Source organism: Phragmites australis, chromosome 3 (genome assembly GCF_958298935.1).
Source record: "Phragmites australis chromosome 3, lpPhrAust1.1, whole genome shotgun sequence".
Lineage (NCBI taxonomy): Eukaryota > Viridiplantae > Streptophyta > Magnoliopsida > Poales > Poaceae > Phragmites > Phragmites australis.
The window spans coordinates 1,669,774-1,694,630 of NC_084923.1; the positions used below are offsets into that span (position 1 = coordinate 1,669,774).

The 24,857-nt window shown below is 41.8% G+C and overlaps 4 protein-coding genes across 8 annotated transcripts; 3 read left to right on the forward strand and 1 right to left on the reverse strand.

Moving 5' to 3' along the window:
* Positions 1–542: 542 nt before the first annotated feature.
* Positions 543–4,595, forward strand: LOC133911468 (G-patch domain-containing protein 1-like). 2 transcript variants are annotated; one of them, XM_062353716.1, is made up of 11 exons: positions 543–729; positions 1,181–1,265; positions 1,383–1,462; positions 1,579–1,606; positions 1,683–1,776; positions 1,855–1,921; positions 2,152–2,242; positions 2,792–2,958; positions 3,461–3,742; positions 3,821–3,937; positions 4,238–4,595. In XM_062353716.1, the coding sequence occupies exons 1-11, from the start codon at positions 652–654 to the stop codon at positions 4,292–4,294; spliced, it is 1,146 nt and encodes a 381-aa protein (XP_062209700.1). In that variant the 5' UTR covers positions 543–651; the 3' UTR covers positions 4,295–4,595. The 2 variants fall into 2 exon arrangements, with proteins under 2 accessions (XP_062209700.1, XP_062209701.1); XM_062353717.1 differs by having other exon boundaries at positions 1,582–1,606.
* Positions 4,596–6,533: 1,938 nt separating this feature from the next.
* LOC133911469 (sphingoid long-chain bases kinase 2, mitochondrial-like) lies at positions 6,534–10,025 on the forward strand. The gene is made up of 12 exons (XM_062353718.1): positions 6,534–6,774; positions 6,860–6,936; positions 7,092–7,145; positions 7,230–7,289; positions 7,410–7,487; positions 7,617–7,663; positions 7,750–7,790; positions 8,140–8,224; positions 8,304–8,418; positions 8,518–8,640; positions 8,729–8,829; positions 9,515–10,025. The coding sequence occupies exons 1-12, from the start codon at positions 6,621–6,623 to the stop codon at positions 9,642–9,644; spliced, it is 1,065 nt and encodes a 354-aa protein (XP_062209702.1). The 5' UTR covers positions 6,534–6,620; the 3' UTR covers positions 9,645–10,025.
* Positions 10,026–14,444: 4,419 nt separating this feature from the next.
* LOC133911465 (probable serine/threonine-protein kinase At1g01540) lies at positions 14,445–18,199 on the forward strand. The gene is made up of 7 exons (XM_062353711.1): positions 14,445–15,354; positions 15,994–16,098; positions 16,199–16,321; positions 17,094–17,264; positions 17,359–17,488; positions 17,585–17,791; positions 17,876–18,199. The coding sequence occupies exons 1-7, from the start codon at positions 14,642–14,644 to the stop codon at positions 17,975–17,977; spliced, it is 1,551 nt and encodes a 516-aa protein (XP_062209695.1). The 5' UTR covers positions 14,445–14,641; the 3' UTR covers positions 17,978–18,199.
* A 2,129-nt stretch (positions 18,200–20,328) lies between these two features.
* Positions 20,329–23,747, reverse strand: LOC133911473 (DET1- and DDB1-associated protein 1-like). Of its 4 annotated transcripts, none has more exons than XM_062353725.1 (5): positions 23,505–23,747; positions 22,828–22,885; positions 22,577–22,616; positions 20,741–20,802; positions 20,329–20,648 (listed from the first exon to the last, which is right to left on the reverse strand). In XM_062353725.1, the coding sequence occupies exons 2-5, from the start codon at positions 22,882–22,884 to the stop codon at positions 20,541–20,543; spliced, it is 267 nt and encodes an 88-aa protein (XP_062209709.1). In that variant the 5' UTR covers position 22,885; positions 23,505–23,747; the 3' UTR covers positions 20,329–20,540. The 4 variants fall into 4 exon arrangements, with proteins under 4 accessions (XP_062209709.1, XP_062209707.1, XP_062209705.1 ...); XM_062353723.1 differs by having other exon boundaries at positions 22,577–22,640; XM_062353721.1 differs by having other exon boundaries at positions 23,501–23,747.
* Positions 23,748–24,857: the final 1,110 nt, after the last annotated feature.

A 24,857-nucleotide genomic window follows, 5' to 3' on the forward strand; every position in this document is an offset into this window, starting at 1 on the left:
CGCCTGAGTTCTGAGTTTGTCATATTTTGTACAGTAAAATTTGTCTTTTTTAATTTCTTATTATATAAGTAATTATTTGAGTTAAATTTTTTTAAGAGCTATATTATAGCATTCTCTGCACCACATATACATTCTTTTAGATTTTTCATAACAATTTCGATAGTGTTTTAAATTTTGAGAGCATTAAAATACTGTTTTTTTTATATTTTTCTAACCCAGCCCGTTGTAATGGCGATAGATTTATTTTTGTTAAATATGATCTATACAATGAGAAGAAAAAATACAAATTTCATTATACAAAGCCTAGATGTGCGATTTTTTAAAATAGATACTTATTTTTGCAACATTTCAATTTAAGAAATATAAAAATAAAACAGCTCAGCAGGTCGAACGGATTACAAGCCCAGAAAATCAAACGCAACAACCAGGCCACGTTCGCAAAGCCCACGGAAAGGCATCTCCAGGCCCAAAAGCCCGTCGGTCAAACCTCACCAACCCAGCGCGAATCTCCAGGCAAAAACACGGCCTCAAAACGCCCTTCCCTGCACAACTAGGGTTTCCCTCTCCACCCCCTCCTCCGGAGACTCGGGAGAGCGCGGCACTATCCCGGCGGCGGCGAAGGTCGCGGCGACCCCACGCAGCAAAGGCGCCATGGCTGCACCGGAGGCGCCCTCCTGCTACGTCGGGATCGCGCGGCAGTCCGCCGCCTTCCGCCTCATGAAGCAAATGGTACGTGATCCAATCCCGTCCTCGTGCAATTTTCCTGTTGGAAAACGGAGCTTTATTTTGTGACCTGGGCATGTTTGGCACGAGGATTAAGGTTATTAGATCTAGCAGCTTGAGCCGTGACTGATACGTTAGCATTTGGAGCTACTTTGGATGAACAATCGAGACTAACGAAGTGTTAATGCTACTGAGCAGTAGAAAGCTGTAGCATTTTAGTCATGCGATGCAAATAAGGTGAAATCTGAAGTATCGGAGAGACAAAAATTATACTGCGTCTGGTATGTTCTGCGAGTAGTGAACTTCGTTCTTGTTATAGTAATTGCTGGTACAAAGATACATGAACGAACGAACTGCACTTTCTGTAAATTGGTTGCTTTCTCCATGTAGCGCTGGCTGTATGTGAACTTATAATCAGCCTCTTTACTGATCCGACTATGATTTAATACTTTCTTAGGGATGGGAAGAAGGTGAAGGCCTTGGCAAAGACAAGCAAGGCATAAAGGGCCATGTTAGGGTGAAAAACAAGCAGGACACACTAGGTCCGCTTTCTTCTTCTAGCACTCCCTGAGGGTTTCAAAATTGACGAAGTAAAGAATTACCTCTTCCTAAATAACCTCAGCTGAGTTTGCTGAGGCATGGTTCTGATTTGTATGCAGGTGTTGGTGTAGACAGTCCTCATAACAAATGGGTATATGACACCACCCAATTTGACAACATACTGAAGAAACTGAAAGTGGTATGACACATAAAAATTACCATTTCAGCTGCTCTGGCTGAATTTCATTTATAATGTATGGTAATCGTTTCTAATCTAGTTCTTGTGATTTGGTCGTCGTTTCTCTCTGCGAATAGCAGCAAGCAGCTGATCCTATTCAAAAAGGTATACCTTGCACATCATTTTTATGTTTTCATTTGGTAAATGTTTTTTTAATTACATCCATCTTACTATTTTGCAGATGTTGAGGCTGTTGCTGATTCGCCTGATAGCACACCTAAGAAAGAAAAGCCAGCAATTGATGAAGTTACTAAAGTTACTCGGCCTCAAGGAAGGTTGGTTTGACCCTTATTTTGAACCTTTTGAATCCTCAATTTATTATTTCTTCCGTTTACGTGACAACTTTTTTTCAGATACAAGAAAAGAGAGAGGGGGAAAAGTGTGAGCTCTTATTCAGCAATAGATCTTCAAGGCATACTTGTGAGTGATTATCTGTGATTGTTTCTTCCTTAAATAATATGGCTATTATCAATGGAATTTTTGTTTCTTCCACAGTGTATTAATGTGTGGTAACTCTAATTAATTAGAGTGCTGCATCCAGTGCGCTGGACTGGACTGCATGCATTTGAATTGCTTAAACTACTCTTGTGAAGAAGATATTTTAATAACTTGCCTGGTTAGGATCTCTAAGGCGACTTGTGTTGGCACAGGTACGCAAAAATGAAGATAATTGCCAAGTGAATCTGGAAGTTGAACCAACATGCTTGGATGAACCTGATTCCATTATCTGCCAGGATGCAGGTCTGTACTGTGTGGTTATAACTTGCATGAGCTTTTGGCCCATTATTCTTATATTGATCTAGGTGCCTTCCTTTTAGAACCAGAAAAGATTTGTAGGTGGACTGTGGAGCATTTTGTAGGAGTAAAAACTAAGAAAAGAAAAACATCCAGTGCTCTAAATATGTTATAATACGTGCACTAGCTACTAAGGACACTGCTTGAAATCGGGTTGGTTATCGGATCCTTTTTGGGTTCTTCTCAAGTGGAAATAGAATATTAGAATTACAACCATCAGACTCCAACTTCACTTCTTCCTCACAACAAAAAATGCAATGTGAAAAGGCTAGGATATCTGCTCGGCATACAAGTGATATTACCACTATATGTTCTATTTATCATACTGTCGAAGTTTCAAGTCCATTTTATCTCTTCTTGATTAGAAAGAATAGCCACTGTGTCAACATCTGAGCTGCTAAGTGCTCTTCCATTTGTTTCTTTTCTAATGGTCTTCATTGTGTACTAACTTGATTCAGCTTTAGTAACTTGCTTTTCAACTCTATTTTGGTTCAGTATCCCAAGCTGATGATATGAACTGGTGGGGGCACAAATACGGATTTTTATCAGGAGGCTTTCTAGGAGCAACATCTCGTAAAAATAAATCTTCACGAAAAGATCCTGGTAATGTCCGCCAGACATTTGGGGAGGAAGATCAAGAAAACCTATACAATCTTGTTCAGGTTGGTATGCACTGCACATAAAATTCCCATGATGTTTAACAGCGAGCTTGCTATTTCTAGATTTTGCATTTGCAAGATAATTTTGTTGACAATGCTGAGGGTACTCTAGATGTGATTTTACAGGCATTTCAATTACCATTTAAGCATGTTTCCATTTCACTCCACTGAGATTGTGCTCTGACGTTTTCACTTGATGTTTAACAGCGAGCTTGCTATTTCTAGATTTTGCATTTGCAAGATAATTTTGTTGACAATGCTGAGGGTACTCTAGATGTGATTTTACAGGCATTTCAATTACCATTTAAGCATGTTTCCATTTCACTCCACTGAGATTGTGCTCTGACGTTTTCACTTCATGTCCTCAACTAGATGCTGATTTTTAGTGATAATTGTGTGTGTAATTACAGAACAATGAACATATAAATATTCTTATAAACAAATAGATGTACCTGAAATTTTAATATATTCATTTCTGATGAAGAATCTGTGTAATTTGCTGCAGGATAAAGCTACTTCTGGAAAGCAGGGTCTTGGCATCAAGAGCCTGCCAATGAAAGTTGCTGGCCAACGTTGGAAGGGGAACAAAACTTCTTTTGGTGATAGTGATGAAGAAAATTCAGCCCTGTCCGATGAATTGTCAGAACTGGAGGAGAACGTTGACAAGGAAGAACCTGTCAATGATGCTCAATCTGCAGACAGGGAGCAGAATACAGGAAAAGAATTATCTGTGGGTGCGAGACCCAAAACCAAGGTCAAGAAACTGTGCAAGAGAATACTCCGTCAGGTATCTTTGTGTTCTCTGTGTGAGTGCTTCATGTGTTGTGCTCTGGTGATGATGCTTACTGATTGTTGTTCTTTCAAGGCTCCGTCTCAGTCGATGAAATTGAAGGATCTTAAGGTAGCTGTTGAAGAACATTCAAATTCTGTATTCTCCAGCTTCTCTTGCAGACGCGAAGCTCTCTCCTTCTTGAAGACGAAGGTACACCTCATTATTACCCCTGATCACTTGGCAGATATGAGCCTTGTCTTGCCTTTTGTTTTCTAAGCTAATGTTAGTGCCTAACTGGGCATTACATACTATGGAATCTCCTCTGAGTTACATGGTGATTTATGTTATCTTCTTGTTAGGAATTTAGGATGCATCCTGTTCTTATTCCGTTCAGGGAATAGTGATGTGCTGATATGCTATTCTCAGGCAGTATTGGCTGCATGAGATCCAGCATACTGTTAGTATACACCTTCCGTTAATTCCTGTTTGAACACTCGTTCTGTTCTGCAGCTTCAAGGAAGCAGGAAATTTAATGTGGAGGGCAAGAGAGTACAACTTGTGTCGTGAAAGCAAATACGAAGAGCGGTAGATGATTTCGAAAAAAAAAGAGCCTACTACGGGTAGCGGTGCATAGTGCACTGTTGAGGTCACCAGGGGTCATATTTGTTGCTTCAGATTTGTAACAGATGTAGGATCCCATCGAGCTCCGCAGTGTAGATAAGAAATCACACCTTTGCAGATGCGGAGGTTGAATTTTGCAAAATTTTGTGAGGGACCGAGCTGCTAATCTATGTTTTTGCAGTACATTTGATGTATCTCTCTGGCTGTTCCGGTTGTGCCTGAAGCGTTAAAACTATAAATTGGACGTGATTGTGTGCTAATTTGCTCCTGAATTGTTTTACAACATTTCAGTATCGCCCTTCAGATCATGGACAGTCGAACGCATCAAAAGGAAAAAAAAATCTTCCATCTCCCTTCATAGCATGGACAGTTAAAATCATCGAAAGAAAAAAGAAAAATCTCCATATGAATTCTGAAATTTTGTATCGCTAAGGCTTTGGCTATAATGCAAATACCTATGACCCAGGCTTCTGAACACACCGATGAGACGTGCCTGGTTTAGAGAAGACGCATGTAGACCACTGATGCACATGGAGAACGGGCTGATAGCCCAGCAGTAGGAGCACTTCCGTCGATCTCACCAGGAACATAGGAACACGATTGCCTTATCTGCGCGTGCGTGGTTGGTATGTGTGCATGTTTGTACACTTATTCAGATACTCTCTCCGTTCCAAATAATTAGCACTATTGATTTTACTATTCAAAATTTGATCATACATTTTAATCAAATATGTATGCAAATAGTCTTAAATACGTAATATTTATAAAGTTCATTGGATGGTGAATCTAATAATGCTATTTTCATTCTACTTGACAAAGTATATTAAATTTATTATTAATTAAAATTTAAACAGTAAAGTCAACAGTTGCAAGCATTTTGAAACGGAGGTATGACTACCGTTGTACCCAGTTGAAACATGAAACAGCAAGTCCGAACTGAAGGCGTACTCAAATTTCACACAGCCAAGTGATTGATCAAATCTGCTTCGTCCGTCAGATGGCTTACTACTACAGTAGGCAGCGCCTTTTGCGCCACATGTGATCAGGGTTTAAAAATTCATCAGTTACCAGTCGATAACTATTATTATCGAGCTTATCGGTCCGCACCGATTTTATAATGTGATCGATTTTCAAATTTGAATTAAAAAATTCAAAATAAAAAATAAAAAAATCACAAAAAATCCTAAAAGAACTAGAGATAATTTTAAGACCTTACGTGAATTTTTTTTTCAAAAATAATGTTGTTTGAATCATATTATATAGGGAGTGAGTTTGAAAAAAGGGAAAAGTTGAAGTGTGCAACTCATTTTTTAATTTATGTTAAGGAAAAGCTTAACATAACAACACATATTTTTATTGTGTAGGACGTTCTTGAGAGGATATTTAAAATTGGTTTCACTTTATTTATAGTTTTATTAATTTATCTATGATTTTTACAAAGTTCACAAGCAGAAAATGTACATATTAAGAAATAGCACTTTAATTAACCTTTTCATGTAGACCATTAATTTTCCTACATAAAGCATAGCATAAATAAATTAATAAAAGTGGTTTCACTAATTTTAGAGGTGTGATGGGTTAGTTATGAATTAATCTAGTTACAACATATTTATACAATCTTGCATATTACAATAACTATTTCATGAGTTCATGTATTTTAAAAAGATATAAGATCATGTAAGAAGACTGAAAAAAATGTTTTCATGATTTTTGGATTAGCAAAGAGTTAACTATGCTTTTAACTAGGTTTAGCAAATACATTTTCTCACAAAATATTCAACTTTTTTATGAGTATAAATATTTTTATCATATAGATCATGTTACAAAGAAACTAATAAAATTTGTTTCACTTAATTTAAAGCTAAATAAATTAGTTATTGATTTTACAAGATTAAACAATTTTTTTATTGAACTTCATCGGTTAAAAAAAATACACTCGGTAAATCAGTAAACTCTATTAGATTACCCGTGAATGCGGTTAATATGAGAAATATGAAAAAAATCGATTGATAACCGGTCAATTCGGTAGGTTATCGGTGGAATTTTACCGATTACCGTTCGATCTGAATTTGAGCTGAATTGTAAATTTGATCGAGTGAATTTATTTAAATTCTTACCGAATTTTAACCAAATTTTACAATAACTGTGCATTTTCAATTACCGTCAGAGATCAGTTTGAGATCTAACGAATTTGTGAACCTCACGCTGCACGGCGGCAGTGTCCTTCCTCCTCGCGAGTCAAGTCGGGGATAAACATCGAGCGAGCGAAGCCATGGCCGCGCCAGCGACGCTGAGGCCATCGCTGATCCTGCCGCGTGCCTCCTCGCACGCTCACTCCCATTCAAGCGCCGTCGGCCCCACCTCCAACCGCGTCGCCGCCTCACACCGCCGCCGTGGCGACTTCGTCTTCGTCGTCAACCCCTCCGGTACGCTCCTGCATCCTCCCCTCCGCCCCCGCTGTCCTTACCGCACTCTAAACACGCCCCTCGTTTTGTGGACCCCGCGATGCAGGCGCCAATGGCCGCACGGGCAAGCAGTGGAAGCAGCTGCTCCCCCACCTCCGCACCCGCCTCGCCGATCAGTGCAACGTAAGCCGTCGTTCATACCTCTCAGATCGCTAGATGCTAAATACCAGTTGAGGAGCTTCAATTGCCGTCTGAAACCGGGTTTGGTCTCAGATCCGGAGGTATTCGGTGGTCTCACGCTCACAGAATGTTTTGATTTGTGGGTGTTGGCTGATCAGATTTGCGAGTGCATCACCTCGGGCCCGTCCCACGCCATAGATGTCACAAGGGAGGTGTGTGCATGTCTCCTTGTCAAGTACTAAGCTCCACTTGGCGTTTGTTTGTTCTAAGCACTGGTAATCGTGTACTTACTGTAGGCTATAAAGGATGGGGCTGATGCCGTGATCGCTGTTGGTGGCGATGGTACGCTTCATGAGGTATTGGTGTGTGTTGAGTGTTTGCACAACCATCTTAAAAACATTTTAAATTTTTCAACAATTGATATTTGGAGCGCATACAGTTATAGAGCTGAGGATATTTTTATTCTCAATATGCAGGTGGTGAATGGCTTCTTTTGGAAACGAAGTCCAGTGCGTGCTCTAGATCGAGGGCCTGACCATTCAACGGCGCTTGGTGTGAGTGCCCATGTACCCTATTAGACCACCCTTTTTAGCTTTTAGATACTTAAACGATAAGAATGTTCTGAAATGTTTGTTTCATGCACTGGGATTTGTTCAGTACTGAAGTGCCTTGTTCTCTGACAGCTCATTCCACTTGGAACTGGCTCAGACTTTGCTCGGACATTTGGCTGGTATTTTTTCCTTCATGATCTACATATGACATGGTTATTTGTTAACCTATTTTATTTAGATTCATGTTATTATTTTGTTAAACCAGGACAAATGATCCTCGTGACGCGATTGAACCAATAGTGAGAGGTTTGTTCCTTCACACTTTCTTCTTTTATTGTGTTTGAAGTGCTATGTATGTCTTTGATGTTAATAGACGAGCAATGGGGATTCTTCCCATAAAGTACATGAATATGCAGTCAACAGAATAAAGTTATTCAGTATTTTGTGTCTTGTATTGCCGATTGCTGTATTCTTAGTTTAAGAGAGACGATAAACTTCTCACCTGTCATACAAAGATGTCATATGAAAAATCTGTGCCTCTGTCCATATTTTTATGATTTGTGGCACTAAGGGCTTGGTTATATACTTTGATGCCTATTTACTTGATGGGTTTGTAATCTCTACATCTGAGATCACAAATGAATCTTTTTTGCAGGAGTAAAATCAAAACTAGACATAGGCATGATGGAGGGTCCAAACAGAGAACCACACTTTTTTGTTAATGTTGCTGATATCCATTTGTAAGTGAGAAATAGCCATTTGACACGTGAACTTCAGTGGATGATTTAAAAAAGGAAAAAAAAAATGATATGCCTGCAGGAGTGCTAAGGCAGGCTATTTTGCTTCCATGTACAAGAGATTTGGCAACTTATGCTATGTATTTGGAGCTCTAAGAGCCTTTTGGGGACATAACAATCGAGATCTGAGAATAAAGGTGAGCTTTGATCTAGATTTCTTTCAGAAGAGGAGTTATATGCCTACAGGTGCTCTTTTACTAACTTTAATTCCACCTCTCTATAATTGCACATGATAGGTAAATGGGGGAGATTGGAGAACCGTCCATAAAGTCACTGCCCTATGCATAGGAAATGCCAAGTACTTTGGCGGTGGTATGAAGATAACCCCAACAGCTGATCCCTTTAGCGGCAACCTTGAGGTAACTCATATGGTCAATATTTGTCTTTAAAAATTTCAGTAAATATTAAGACATTGCAAGCTTTGCTTATTCGTGTGGTACTTTATAGGTTGTTATTCTTCAAGACTTCAAATGGTACGATTTTCTTCTTAAGCTACACAGGCTGTATGGGGGCACACATCTCTCAGTGAATGGCGTGTCATCAATAAGGTAAACACAAACCCTTGAATCTCGTCTTAAGGTTCTTTCCTTTGAGGAAGTACGCATAATGAGAATATCAATTGTGAAATGATTCTGTGTCTTCTCTCCAAAAATATATGAAATGATTCTGTTAGCCTGCATGATGTGACTTCTGCAAAGCTTTTGCCTTAATTGAAAACACACAAAGTGGTACAGTAGAAAGCATATTGCTTTTTACGCTCTGAAGGAAGGTAGTGGAACCGTTTCCTTGAGGAGGTCCCAGCTAGTAAATCTTAAAGTGGAAAGTTCTGCTTATTGTGTTCCCGAAATACTAAGAGTCAAGGGCTACAGTGCTGTCTGGCTTCATGCAACTAAAACCCTCTAGTGGTCTGAAACTTTTATACCTAAGTTTATGTGGCATACACTACAATCTATAGGTCAGATCATCTGACAGATCTTTATTTATGCACATGAAAACAATCTGTTAGCATTCCTCATTGGTAACACTTGTTAGAACATGAAAACAAGTTTATTTATGCACATGAAATTGTTGAGGTAACTTTATTGGAAGCTCTATTGCTTCCCCCCTGAATGGGTTCTTAGTGGTTTGAAGCCTTTTCGAAACAAAGACCAGCACAAGTGGGCTGTTTTTTCTTTTATTCTTCTTGGTAGCTATCGATCAATCTTCATCTAAGTGACAATATTGGATTTGCAGAGTTCAGTCAATCGAAGTAGCGGAGGTGGCGGCTAATGGTGACATCTTTGTGCAATGTGATGGGGAGCACTTCGGCTTTCTGCCAACCAAATTTTCAGTTCTTCCTGGTGCAGTTGATTTCTTCTGCTAGATCACTATGCTCTGTTTTCCTGTTGGACTGACAGAAGATGCACGATTCTTGGTCAACTCACCGTTTCGAAATGATATGGCAATCGAGTTGGTCCATTCATCTCCAGCTCCAGGCAGTACACGAGACAAACTCTGCCGTGCTGTAGCACTCTAGCATGTAATTACTGTATTTAATGCAGCACACGATGCCGGAGTCACTGCTGATCGTAGACTAGCCGTAAAATTTGGTGAGGGCAGGTGTACGAGTGTATCTAACTGTTATTTCCCCCTTTTTTTTCGTTCTCGAAATAACACTGTTGAATTATTCTGGCAGCAATGTAAATTTCACGGCGACTTTCAGGCCTGTACCATGTGGCAATAATACTGTTTGGCTGTTGCTTAACACAGGAGGGACATGGTTAGCTGTAGTTTAAGTATCAAGTTAATGCATTCGCAACTTGCAAATACTATGTATGGATCTTGAAGTACTCCCTCCGTTCAAGAATGTAAGACGTATTTTGTTTTAAAAAAATCATCAAAAGTAAGTTTTAATGATTAATTTTTCTTATAATATGTTGTAAATTACTATAAAATCAACATCATATTAAAAATATTTTGAAATACAAATCTACTAAAATAAATTTTGTATATTAAACATGTATATAATTTAACTAATTATCAGTCAAATTTATGAAATCTGACTTTTTAAAATAAAATACGTCTTACATTCAGTTCTACTCCATTAGATTACTACATTCACCAAGCATTTGTTGCTTGTTCTGCTTGTTTGGTAGCAGGTGCTTGCTTGTCTGGTAACTTTTTGCGTTTTGTTTTGTACCATATTTGATTATGGAGTAGTAGTCTACTCCGTTATAGCGCTGACCTATTCCGGTCTTCCACCATTTCCGCAACAAAAGGTGTGATGCCTCCGTCTGTAAACCAGACCCAAACTCTTCTTTGTTGTGAGAATCTCTGCTGATTATTCCTGTCATACGCAAGGGATAATTTCTGTTGCTTGTGAAATGAAATGCTCACTGACAGGAAAAAAGGTGCCCTGCCCCCTGATGCCATGGCACCAAACTTTAAGCTCCTTTAACCTTGCTTCTCATTATCTCATGCCTCATCCAATAGCTTGATCACAATGATGAACTGATGACTGACCTTGAAGCAACTTTTTTTTCTTGAGCGAAACCAATTTTTTTATTTTTTTTGACAGGAGACTTGTGGTAACTTCGGAAGTACAGCAGCTTTGGTTTTGAATCGTGAGAAGGTAGAACTGAGAAGAAGTTTTTGCCTATGACCATGATCCTGTCTGTGCCTGAAATGCAGAGCAGAGAGGCAATGTATGTTTGTACTTTGTACCTTTTTTCATGTGATGTGGCAGCAAGTAAGGGCACGTTTTGATACTTTGCCGCCACTTGTCTTGCCTGGCTAGGCAAGGAATAGTATGTTTGGTTGTTTTGCTCGCTGTCTCGGTGCCTACGCTTTCCAGGATTTATTTCACCAATCTGGACGAGCCCAAACCGCTCTCTGACGCTAGGAAGACTAGCATTTCCGAGTGAGACTGTAATACCCACAAATATGAAGATTCAAATGTTTATCATAGGACCCACGAGGAGTACAAATTTAACCTTTTGAACCAATGTTTGGATGGATGATCGAAGACCGTATATGTGTAGATCTCGAGACGATCTTATTTTGCTATCAAAATGTCCCGTTTGAACACTCGATGAAGCCGTAACGAGCCTAATAAATTTAAACCATTGGATGAAAATAAAATGATAAGGCTCGGACAGGATCGGTTCCCACCCGATCCCACCCATCCGCTTGCCTCTTGTGCCTGCTCCCTCTTAAACCCTAGTTGTTGTCGGTTGGCGCCGTATTTGCTTTCCGCCAGCTGCCACCCCGGCTGGGCCACCGCCACTGCCGTGGGCAAGCCCGCCGCTGAGCTTGGCCACCGGCTGTCGCAAGCCTGACTGTCATCGGCGCCTACCGCCGACCGGTGAGCAGGAGTTCGGTGGGGGAGGGGGCTGGACTGGGGAGGAGTAGAGAGGAGGAAGAAATGAAGAAAGAAATAACGAAGAAAAGAAGAGGAAGAATGAGAAGGAAGAGAAGAAGAAGGAAAAAAAATGAGGATTTCGTGAGATACACCAAATCGGTAGTCGATTCATGATCTCGCTCTAAAGGTTCTGTCGCTCTGAGACATCTAATTCTCATTTTTATCATTGTTGAAGGCAAGTGAATATAGTGGATGTCTTTGCTTTAACTTGTTATTTGGTTACTACATCTTTTAATTGTCGTATTTACTAATAACTCATTAAATTAATTGTGAGCACGCGACTTACTTTTTGCAGTTTGAAGAATTGATGTTTTCTCTGAATTATGAGGTAAAAAAATGAGATATGTCTTCTCTCTTGCAGTTGTTTATATTCCTCGGATGTAAAGCATGGATTATATATCTATGTTGAAATTATGTCATTCGATTATGCATGATGCCTTAATATTTACTTTTTGAAGTTTACTTGAATTCTTACAGTAAGAAGTGAAGTAAGCGAGATTTATCATTTTGAAATTGTTTATTTATTATAGTATACAATTCTGAAAGTATTATGCATATCTTGAAAGTTATATTACTAGCTATGCATGAAATATATCATGAGCATAATATCTTGTATTGGAATTTTTGTCGTCGTCTTATGACTGTGACCGTACCAGTATAACGTCATATGTTGCCCGTGGAGAGGTACGACGCACATTCTTACGTTGCTTGTGGAGGACTACGGGTGATGAAGAGCATGTCATGTGCATACATATATATTCATAAAGATGTTTTTATTTTAATTGCTTCGATATCGTTCTTATATTGCAATGAAGTTATTTTTATCATTTTGTTTAATACTGATATGGTAAATCATAGCTAGCGGATGACAGTATGTAGTTATTGATGTTTTGTCAGTTTTAATCATGTTTTCAGATATTGATAACCTATTTTATTTCTAATTTTGTATTAAAGATGGTCGTTTAATCAATTATAGTTAAATAGTTTGTTAAAACAATTCACTTCCTGGGATTTTTGAATCTCATCCTTGCTATCTTTCTAAGTGCGTCTTGAGGTGACGTCGGGCATTCGAGAGGAGTAGCAGTAAGACTTATGCATGATTGCCTTCACATTTTTGTCATTTTGTTTTTAATATCAGTTCAGTGTCTCTTAGTTATTTTGATGTCTGTTTATCTTGTTATGATATGGTTGTATATTTGAGGTTTGTTCCTCTTGCTAGGATGCTTACTTATGTTAGTATGATGATATTTTTATCTTTTGTTCTGTAGTGTTTAATCAATTATACATTTACTCAGGAGAGGTGCTGAATTTTTCTTATTCAGTAGGATCATAGGTAGGTTAGCAGCGTTCTAAACTTATGGAGTTGCTCAGGGTGTTACATAGTCTAGGCGAGCTGTACAAGCAAATCAACCAAACACCACCTGTTTTCCTCCCAATAATCCTCTTTGCCTGCCCTCCCGACCGCTGCTCGCACACCGCTGTCACGACCGACCAGTTGGTTCGGCCACGTCTGTGAGACGAGAGCTTCTCCGTCCGAAACACGAGCAAGAGAACAACAGCGCGAGGTCCTGTCAAAACTGAGAAGAAGCCACACCACCCGTCGTGTCCACCACGTCCCGTTGCGGCTGCGCCGTGCCCCGTGCGCTTGGCTGCCCGGCGCACGCGGTCATCTCGTCTCAGACCGGGGCCCGGCGGGCTGTCCCCGTGGGTGCCGCCGAGCCGTCACGGAGCTATCAGACAGCCCATGCAAATCTTGGAACCACACTGCCTGCCACGGCCTTGGATTATGCTACAAAAGCAACCAGCTGCCCTAATCACAGTCAGATGTTTCAGAAATACTTCTCCAGGTTGAGTTGTGGACTTTATACCGTGTGGTTTCGTAGGATTGTAGATCAACACCTGTGTACATTGGATATGGCATGGATGGTCGATCTGAATTTAATGGCACCTGACATCGTGCGTGTTCTCACTACTGATGATTGGAATAATGTGGATGATGTATCTTGATTGCCGAATGCTTGCCTCGTATCTGTAAAGTTGTCTTGTATTTGTATATTTCACCAAGTGATTTAGCATGGTAATTGGTAAGTGCAAACCGTATGACATGACATAGATAAAGCGGAATATCCAAAGAGTAAGATCAGGTAGTTGTAGTGATTAAACTTGATTTTAATTTTTGGGGTTTATTAATGATAATACTTGAATTGCCAAGGAGGATCGGATACCATTTTTCATGTCACATCAAAGATGGGATACGAAGTGTCATCAGCTAATCAGTGCCAGGACTTCTTTCTAAAGCAGCAAAGCACGCTCTTGATTTGCAGCACAATCTTGAGCTAACCCTTGAAGAAATCCTATAAAAAACTCTTGAAGAAATGATGAATCCATCCAGGAACCAGAGCTTTCACACAAAATTCTTTTCGAGAGGATTAAACTGAAGTGGCGCACGCACTGAAGGACCAGCAGGCACAAGCAAGCCATATCCATCCGCACTCATCTCTCACCCAGGATTAAAAATTCGTGAATTTTAAAGGGAAACAAAATATTTAATTTTAATTTTTTTACTAACATGTAGACCTGTAAAGTAGAAGATGAAAAATAACTGAAATTTTAAACTTGTCGTGGGTAACAGAAAAAATTGTAAAATGAAATTGAAATCCTGTTCGTCTCACTGTCGTCACTGGTGCAAGACGCCAGCCGGACCCACCTGCCATAAGAAGCGCGCCGATAAAGCAACCCAAGCTAACGGCAACCACAGCACACTAAAAATACTAACCCCACCCACCAAAGCCTCCCCAACACGCACCCTGGCCTTCATCACAGCTTCGCCTCTCTCCCTCTCTCTCTCGTTCGCCCGCGCTCTCTCTCCCGTGTCAAGTCGCATGCATATGTAAGCAGCAGGCAAGATTCCAAAGCGAAAGGGCTCTCGCTTCCTCTCCGTCTCATCAGCTTCGCCGGCGATGGCGGCGCAGAGGAGGCTGCTGGCCGAGGCGCCGCCGGGTCGCCATCACAAGCAGGGCGCGCCGCCGCCGACCTGGAGCGCGGGGTACCTCAATGGCTGGCTGTCGCAGCCAACGGGAGTGTTTGGGCTCCGCCTCTGGGCGCTCATCGGCATCGCTGTCGGCGCCGTCATCGTGCTCGTGCTCCTCCTCATCTTCGTCTGCCTCGTCCGCCGCCGCCGCCGCCGCCGCGACGACCTCGCGGCCAACCTCTACCCCGCCGACACCAAGCTGCTCAAGCAGCACCCGAAGCAGGCCACGCCGACCAAGGACATCCAAGAAATCGTCCGCCGGCAGCAGCAGCAGACGCTGCCTCCGGCGGTGCAGCTTACCAAAGCAGAGACACCGCCGCCGCCGCAGCAGCAGCAGCAGCAGAGGGCGCAGGCGCCCCTGGTACCGGCGGTACCCATGCGGAAGACGCCGGGCAGCGGTATGTCGGCAACGACGAGCGGCGGGAGCGAGCGGGACGCTGCCACGCCGAGGAGCACCGGGAGCGCCGCGCCGGAGGTGTCGCACCTCGGATGGGGCCACTGGTTCACGCTCCGGGAGCTGGAGGAGGCCACGGACGGGCTCGCCGAGGAGAATGTGATCGGGGAGGGCGGCTACGGCATCGTGTACAGGGGCACGTTGCAGGACTCCACCACGATTGCCGTCAAGAACCTGCTCAACAATAGGTAACTTTGATTCTTCTCTCGTGGAAAATTCATACCTATTTTGCTCATTTGAGCTGTCGATTTGAACTGGGCAGGAATCTGTTGTCTTTCTATGATGCTGGTTTGGAATTTGATTTTGTCCTCGGAAGATTGTGAGTGGGTTCAATTAGGATTTAGGAACGTTCTTGCATGTTTGCATTTGAGATGTTAAAAAAGGGGGAGAGTTTCTCCTGTTGCTTGATTTGATTTGGAAAAAACCCATCTCGCTTTGATAGTTCTTCCCCTGAATCGCATGGTTCAATGAGATGAAAACATATGGTACAGTCAGATGAGTACAAGTTCGCAAATTTGTGGATTGTGTTCTATTTCCAATTGAACAATTATACTCTTCCCTTAACCTGTTTTTGCTCAGATTTTTGTCTTGCAAGTTTACTGCTTTTGAGATGCTTTGCTGATGAAAGGTTGGTTTGTGGGGCTCAAGAACTTTGAAATTACTATAATCATGATCTCTGTTTCTGTGTGCCCATGTCCATTCGATTCTTCTCGGCTTCTGTGACGCAAATACTACGCAGTTTTCTAGGACTAGATTGCAGTTTCATTTCTCACCCCGTTTCATTCTGCTTCTGATAAAAATCTATATTTTTTCCTGCTTCACCCCAGAGGCCAGGCTGAGAAGGAGTTCAAGGTGGAGGTCGAAGCAATCGGTCGTGTTCGGCACAAGAATCTCGTAAGGTTGCTTGGCTACTGCGTAGAGGGTGCTTATAGGTACAATGCAATCTCTTTGCCATTTTGTAGTCCTAGTTTTCGTCATTTTCGATTCTAGTAAATAAAAGCTTGATTAGTTATTGCTATTATGGTTGAACAGGATGCTAGTGTACGAGTATGTAGACAATGGTAATCTTGATCAGTGGCTTCATGGTGATGTTGGGGAAGTGAGCCCACTAACCTGGGACATCAGGATGAACATTATTCTAGGAACTGCTAAAGGGTAATGCTTCTTTTGGTGCTATGTACTGATTTCAGTGTAATCAGTGGTTTGAGTTGTTTTGCTTAATTTTGTTCTTGAATCAATATTTTAGCATCTGTTGTGTACTGGTTAATGACTTATTATGTGTGAATGGAATTAATATCGTGAGCAAAAATAGGCCAAGATCATTTAGATTTTAGAAGACTTTAGGCGCTAGCTGGCATGATTAGCTCTGTTCTGTTAAGGGATATGCGTCTTGGTTGGGGTAATGGAGCCTATTTAAGGTGAGATTTGTTGTCGAGACAAGGTTGTTAGAACCTATCACTTGGCACGTACATATTCCCTTTTAAGAAGTTAGAAAGAGACAATCCATTGTAGCCTATATCTGGCAGATAGGCGAAAATATTTTTCCCTCATTATGCATGGTACTCTTTTGATTATGATTCTGAACACAATCGAGGAATTTCCCAACTGTTTAAATAGAAGGAGAAGATGTAAATTTTATCAGACACTACATGTGCTTATCTTTAATGGTTCTTTCATTTTGCTTCCTGTTGCCAGCTTGCTTTATTTTAATCAGAGCACAAGGGTTGTTGTGATTCGCTCATAAGCAATGTTACACTGTTTTTAAATACATACACTGCATCTTGATATTCTGTTTACCAGCCAGAATCCAAACTCAAACATCATGTGCATTAGCAAGCATCTTTTCCTGGAAGCAATATTGTGTTAAGCAACCACAGCAGTTCTTTTAAAATATCTGAAAACTGACATCCAACTTCTACATACCCAGGCTGGCCTATCTTCATGAGGGGCTGGAACCGAAGGTTGTCCACCGTGACATCAAATCTAGCAATATTCTTCTTGACCAGCAATGGAACGCTAAAGTATCAGATTTTGGGCTTGCAAAGCTATTGTGCTCAGAGAGAAGTTATGTTACAACCCGTGTTATGGGAACCTTTGGGTTAGTAGTGAGACTCCTTCCATACATATTGCTACTCAATCTACTATAAATGAAGCTAGATCTTGTCATTACTGAACTATTGGTAATGTTGCAGCTATGTGGCCCCTGAATACGCCAGCACCGGAATGTTGAATGAGAGGAGTGATGTCTATAGCTTTGGTGTCCTTATAATGGAGATAATCACCGGTAGATCTCCTGTAGATTATACAAGAGCACCTGGAGAAGTTAGTGTAGTTGCCATACTTTATTACTTCTTTTTCTCCAGAATATCGAGGTCCGGTGAAGCTAAATTCTACCATACCTGTGCATCTTTTCTTCAGGTGAACTTGGTTGAATGGCTCAAGACTATGGTTACTGAGAGGAGAGCGGAGGAGGTAGTAGACCCTAAGTTGGCTGAAAAGCCTTCTCCGAAAGTACTGAAGCGGTCGCTTCTTGTTGGCCTTCGCTGCGTCGATCCTGATGCCAATAAGAGGCCTAAAATGGGGCATGTAATTCACATGCTCGAAATGGATGACCTATTCCGAGATGTATGTCTGAATCCTTAACCTTTTTTACGACATCGGTTTACTGAATAGTAGTAATCACATTGTCAATTCCATCGATATATACAGGATAAGAAGCCCGGAAGGTATGTTCATCCTCAGACGTCAGACAGATACAGCTCCAAGGAGGATGGGGGCTTCAGCAAGCGCCAGAACCAACAGTATAGATGATGGACAACGCGATACTAGACTGGAATATGAGTGCGTATGGATTGCCATTAGAGATTAGCAATATTAACCATGTTTTCATCGCATTCTTTCTCCCCTCATTCAATCTCATAACCCACTCTTGTTGCTCTTTGATTGTATTATATGCGAGCATCATTCTATGTCCACTTGATACTTAAATTACACACAAGTGTAGAATAGCATCGTGTTGTGACTTGTGACTAACATGCCCCACCTGTTACTCGCAAATTTAAATGGGTTCCACCTTATACAAGTACGGTTCTTCTCTACTCCACTGCATGCTGTACGAGTCCATTCCTGATTCCTGCCCGCTTTACTGCACTTGACGAAGAAGACCTGATCCCTTCTTCTTGTAGTTTACTGTCCACTGCTTTGCTGCCTGCACATGAGGTCACATGCCAATGCACCCTACTTTCACCCTGCATCTGAGCCTTTGCTTAAAATCGGTCGCCATTAGTTGGCTGCGTGCAGTGCTTGGAACTTCTATATTCTCCTGGCAAATGCCTTTGTCCACCGTACCGCATCTGGTGATCAGTTTCATCGCATCTGGGTCAGGTTCTTGTCGCTTCGCCTTGTCTTGGTCTACTCTTCTCTAGTTGGATGAGAGACTTTGATCGACTTTGAATACGTAGTAGCTATTTTTTTTCTTACCGCGCACCGGCTCTGGATCTGGTGCTTATTAAACCTGATGTCTGACAGAAACTGATTAACTAGCAACCGATGATCCTACTCTCACGTGACCGATGAGAGCACTGCACGCACAGTGTCCTTCTGTGCGATGGCTTGGGAAGTAACATGTCGTGCTACAGGTCTGACGTCTGACCATCTCGTCTCCAATTTATTTGGCAGCAGAGACGTCTCTTTCGTTTTCAACGGCTAGCTTGGAGTTGCTGTACGTCGTAAATGTTCAGAGATGTTTTCTTCTATGTAATATAAAAAGAAAGGAAGAGTTACGGATGTGTCCAAAGCAACGGCGTGGAAGACGACTGAATCGACAACAGAGAAAAACAAGACGACGAAACATCGCAAAAAGTCGTCGAATTACTCGGCTGCCCCCCAGCGATTTCGCACGGCTGTTTCAAACAATTCTTTCCGCTGGGACAAGACTGTATGGGATTCTGACGTGTTCGTCCCTTTCATTCATTTAATCAAGAGATAAAGATGATAAGCATTTGCTAAAGCTTAATTTTTCGACAACGGGGACTAAAGCTTAATAACATGGGACGTTACTAAAAGTCGCAGCTATGCCTACGTGGCTGTCACTACCCTCGTGAGGTACTGGCATACTGTAAATCAAAGCATGCGCAGTACAGACACCACAGTACACGCAGTCGACGTCCATGGCTCCATGTGAGGCTGTGACTGTGCCCGTGAACGCATGAGCTGTTTGGAAATGGACCCGAATGGCACTGCATCTATGCAGTATCCAAAATTCCAAACGTACACCTGTGAGCTAGCTACACTGGTGACCCTTCACCGGAGCTGATCAGGGTGGTGCCGGGTGGGCACCTGGATTTCCCGGGCGACGCGCGCGCGCCACATGGAACCAGTCCGTGGTTGCTCGACAAGGCTTGGGTGCCAGTCTGCAGTTGCTCGCCTGGCCCAGCCGTGGCGTTCAGGTTCTCCGAATGCCACAGCCTGCACCGGTCGTCTTAACACTTCAGCGCCCCTGGTTTCACGAACGTGACGCACGGTGGCAAGCTGCCGTGTCTACGCATATAGCCAGCCATCGGATCTGCGACCAGCACACGAGATCAACCATGCCATGGCCATCTCGGAACAAGGAGCATCAGGGATCTTGGATCTGCGTCTGCCTTGGCCTGTTTCTGGGCCACAGATTTTGGCATCTCCCTGAGCCGGCATTTGACAACAACCTCAACAAATCGAACGTTCCTCCCTGGTTGTTTTGGGCGTCCAAACACGAGAAGACGCCGTGCCGTGCCTTTGGCATTGGCCTCCAGTCCAGTCCACTACCGCTGCTTCACGCGCGGCTTAGCTGGAGAGCAGAAGCCGTGCACGCCTGGCTGTCCCGACAGAGACTCGCGGAGCACGGGCACGCCGGCCTCGCCGAACAGACAAAGCAAACGCCCCAATGGAATCCCGTCGTCTCACGAGACAACGACGCCGTTCTTTGGCGCCTCCTCACACAGCGATAAGAGGGAGAGATGGATACGAAAAAGAAACAAAAGGCGACGCGCGTGAGCACGATCGACTGACGCAGTAGCAGCAGTAGTATAACCTGACAGGAGAAGATGGGATTACCGAGCAGCAATGATCACAGTCAGCCTTTCAATTCAAAAGGTGATGACTTGACGCAATTATGGGACCATGGCTGCACAATCAAAAGTACAAGTATTATGCAGATAAAAAGACTGCAGTAGTGCCATGTGAAATGCTCCGCACTGAGACTGAGGTTATGTACATGCATGAAAGTAATAAGCAAGGTCTTCTGATCATACGTGAGGAACCAGACGACGCATGCTTCAGCAAGCACACAGGTTGCATGACATCGAGAGATGCAGGAAATGAGAATACCGGCTGCGGTTTAGCTTCTGGCGTTTGACTGGCTTCCAACATCGGCAACAGGTCCCCTGGGCTGCTGCTTCTTGTTCTCCGGAGCTAGATTGTCCGTAGCAGCTCTCTTTCGCCTCAACTAGAGTTCATGATAGGATTTTAATTTTTAAGCGTAGATTCTATGATGCAGTGATTTATGTAGCCTTTATGGAGGTCTTATTAGCAGCTCACCTTCTCCTCGGATTTTTTATAGAAGTGCTGTATCAGGATGTTCCTGGACTCTGTTGTTATCACTGCAATTCCAGGGCACAATTTGTCAGTACTCAGTAAGCAGTGAAAATACAACAAAGATGTTTTCCAATTTTCCATATAGCAGAGCAGAGAAAGGAATTGGAAGCATTGAAGTGGATGAGTACCCCAGAGGGATTAAAATTGAGTAAAACGAAAAAAAAAACAGGAAGCAGTTTATTGAGCCTGATCTACTATGAAGTATGGACATATCTATAAACTAATGCACTTACAAGATACGTAAAAGGAAAAAGAAACCGGCAGCTATATTAGTTAAAAGTGCTAACAATATGTTTAGTTGGAAATAGACTCTGCCACATAAGAATTCCATGTAAATAGAAAGCATAAATAGAATCTGCCAACAATTTTTGAGGAATCAACTCCATGCCTGTGATGAACCAATGGCATGTTATTTAATAAATTTTAATCACAAAAAATTTGTAGAAGTCCGAAGTATAGCTCAGGGTTAAGTATCCCTTTCAATGATTTGAATTCTTGAATTGTTCACTAATAACTTCTCCAAAAATATGCCGCCAGCCCCAGAAAAATACACCTAATATGACAGATGTTTTTCCTTTCTCGGTACCTTTTGCTTCTTAAAACAGTAGCTTTTTTATTCGATTTTTTATGTACAGTTGGTAAGCACTGCACAATGGTGTTTTCAATGACTATAAGTGGAGGACATTGTTGAAGCCAAAAGGCCTGAATGCATAAGGACTTCTTGTGCTTTGGCATAGCCTGGTAAATGTTTAGGTGTGCTATAGAGATTGACAAACCAAAGTGTTTAAGCCAAAAAACATAATTAGTGTGATCATGAGGCTACTATTTAGTAGTCAATTGACCTAACTTAATCCTCTCAACGACATCCCAGTTCTAACACTCTATGCAGATGTCATTTTCAACTGAAAGGCTCCAAATCTCCAATGGTTCAACTTTCCTGACGAAGTCTTGAACACTCTACTTTGAAGGTATAATGTAATAAATGCGTTTAACTAGCCGTTTGTTCCATTTTGAGCACCAACATCCCTCTTATATCCTGGCCCTTGAGGCACTACTTAACTCACCTTTTGTTCCTCTTCCTCATGCTCCAATATTAAAGCTCATTTAGAGATTAAGTATATAAATTAGTGCAATGGTCCTGAGGGACCTACATGACGGAACAAAAGGCAAACAAACTTAGCCATAATATATGTAAGCTACATATGGGGCATACTACGAGAAAAGATATCAATAACGGTGATCAACCATGGTGTCAATCTCAACTCTATTGAACTATCGTATTTGAGATGAACACCTAGGATGCACTATGCAGTAATTTGAATCAGCATCACAAATGGCTTTGCTTTTTTTTTTTTTATAACTAGAGGAATCATACTAATGTGCTATTAGCCGACGTGTTTCAGTAAAATTAGGAAGCTTGCTTTCAGAACTTGGAATTTCCTAAATGGAACGTTTCCTAATTGAGTACCAGAACATTTGCAAGAAAGAAAAAGGACTATGAAATCCTATAGTCACAGCTGGTACCTGGTACTACTACCACTTGCAAATGGTAAATTGGCCAGCGAGGCCAGTAGTTATTGTAACTGCACATGTCTAAGACAGCTACTGTTGAATTATCAATTGTAGCTATTAGCTGCTGATTACCAGCAACAGCAAGGGATTTATGGACTATGGATTCAGGCGAACATAGCAGAGGCCATCATTTGTGTAGATAAGGTGTTCAGTACTTCAGTCACTATGGCTGATATCACCATTTGTGACTTGCAGAAGACACTCTACCATGGGCGTAAAATCTTTTGTGGATAAACATGCTCCACTCCTGAAAGCAAAGAGAGACATCCACCTGGAGAACTTTTAGTTCAGACCAACCAGTACTACAATAATAGAAGAAAAAATTTGTTGGCTTAATGTGAATGAGCAATAGCATGAGATCAATTACGTGGAAATGCATAATGAGGAAGTCAAATAGGATACATTTGCAAAAGGGAGCAGCACAAGATCAGTGGTTTAAGAACATGGAAAGGGGTTACCTTGATTGGGAGGCGGATCTGTCCTGTGAGTCGCAATGTAAGTAGCTGGTGTGACATTCTGACGAGAAACACAGAAAAAACCTACCATTAGCACCGAGCCAATAGAATATAAGGGACACATTATGAGTTGCTAGCATGAAATTCCGAAGAGAACATAAAAATGAATATATAGCATTAGCACCACGCCAACTGAATATATGCTTTGCAATATGAGTGGTCGGCACAATGATATGTCCTGTCAAGAAACACAAAACAATTGGTACCATTAGTCCATCGCACCACACCAACTTTATCTTTTCAGAGTCGCCATGAGAAAAAGGCAAGACCTGAATGTTTAGTCATTGTGCACAAATTAAGCCCTCTCAAAATGAACCAATTCTTAGGCAGTTGAACTAAAACACACAACTATACCCACTATCTCCAGCAATCCAATCCATACTATCATTTCAGCAAATACGCAGAGTACAAGTACAAGACCGATTCCTGCTTCCTGCCCAGGCAGACAATTCCTTGCTGATACAAGCTAGAGAAGTCACAGGACAAGCTTAACACAGCTGCTTACACCAACGGAGTCTGATTCAACTATTCATGCCTATGCAAGATCATCAAGAAGTATGGAGACAAGCAGTACAGTATACCAGAGAAGAGATCGCCAAGAGGGGGAAATGCTGACCGACCGAGGGCTGGGCGGAGGGCTCGGCAGGGACAAGCTGGCTGAAGTTGTAGGGGTTGTAGGACGGCCACCCGCCGCGGGCTACCCATCGCTGCGCTGCCGCCGCCCTCTCCTTCTCTCTCTCGTTTATTCAGCCGGAATCGCCGTGCCGTTCCCGACTCCGGCGATGATCTTTGCTCCTCTCTTGCTTGGTGGTAACTGGTAAGCAGTCAGATACCCAAGGGCTCTTTTTCGCTTTTGGAGAACGAGAGGGGTTGATGAGAAACTGAGTCAGTTCTGTTTGGTTGGGTGTATATATCTTAAACAAACTTATGGGATGTAGTATTTGGTGTTTTATTTTCTGTACCACTTTTAGAGTTTGGCTCATGAAATACAGAATTACTGTGCGAGTCTGGTTCCAGGAAATTGGATTTCAATTGCGTTTCTCCATAGGTAGGCCCGCGGGATACAAGTCTCACTCAGCTAATAATAGTATTAACGTATAATTAGTAAGTATTAATTTATATTAGCATATTTCAAATTAAATTAAGACTTAATACGATAAATTAAGTATTATAGAGTGCATTTAATACTTATTTTTTATATTTTAATCTCATATAACATATACTTATACAGGTAATTAAACATAATCTTTTCTCAGTCGAACTGAGCACATACAATCAACTAAACAAATTATTACTACAAGCACTCAGTCTGACTGAAGTGAACTGGCTTAAGCATACGAGCAGCCAAATACCCTCTAAGAGCATGTTGTGCAGAGAAGTACTTATAAAAAAAGATTTTATTACACAGTGCTTTCGTAAAGAGTAATATGCTTATTTAAACACCGTTATTTATATTAGTGCTAACAAAATAATTAATTATATTTAAGTATATATAGTTTTTTATTAGCATTACAAATTATAATTTTTATATAAATACATAACAATTTTTTTTCTTAAACATTTAGCCATAAACACTTAGCATTTTCTAGCCCTAACGGCCTTGGCAACTGCGAATGTTATACATCGCATATGGGACAGTTAGTGTGAGTTCACACACCCTCTGCACACTCACTGTCGTCCCGCTAGCCAGGGGCTTCTTCAACCTCGCGTCAATATCCTTACGCTGCTCCTTCCGGATCCCATCAGCCGCTGCCATTGCCTCCTTTGAGCCCCTACCATGCTCACCTTCCACTTTCTTACTCCGGTCTCATCCCATTCCTTACCAATGGCAACACTGTCGAGCTCCCAATGCCCTCCCCCAATTCCAGTGAAGTATTGCCCTATTTCCTGTTCCCTGTTGCCGGTGTAGCCACGCTACCCATCATCGTCGCTCTCCTCCTTTCTCACCCTCGATCACCCTCTACTCGTCCTAT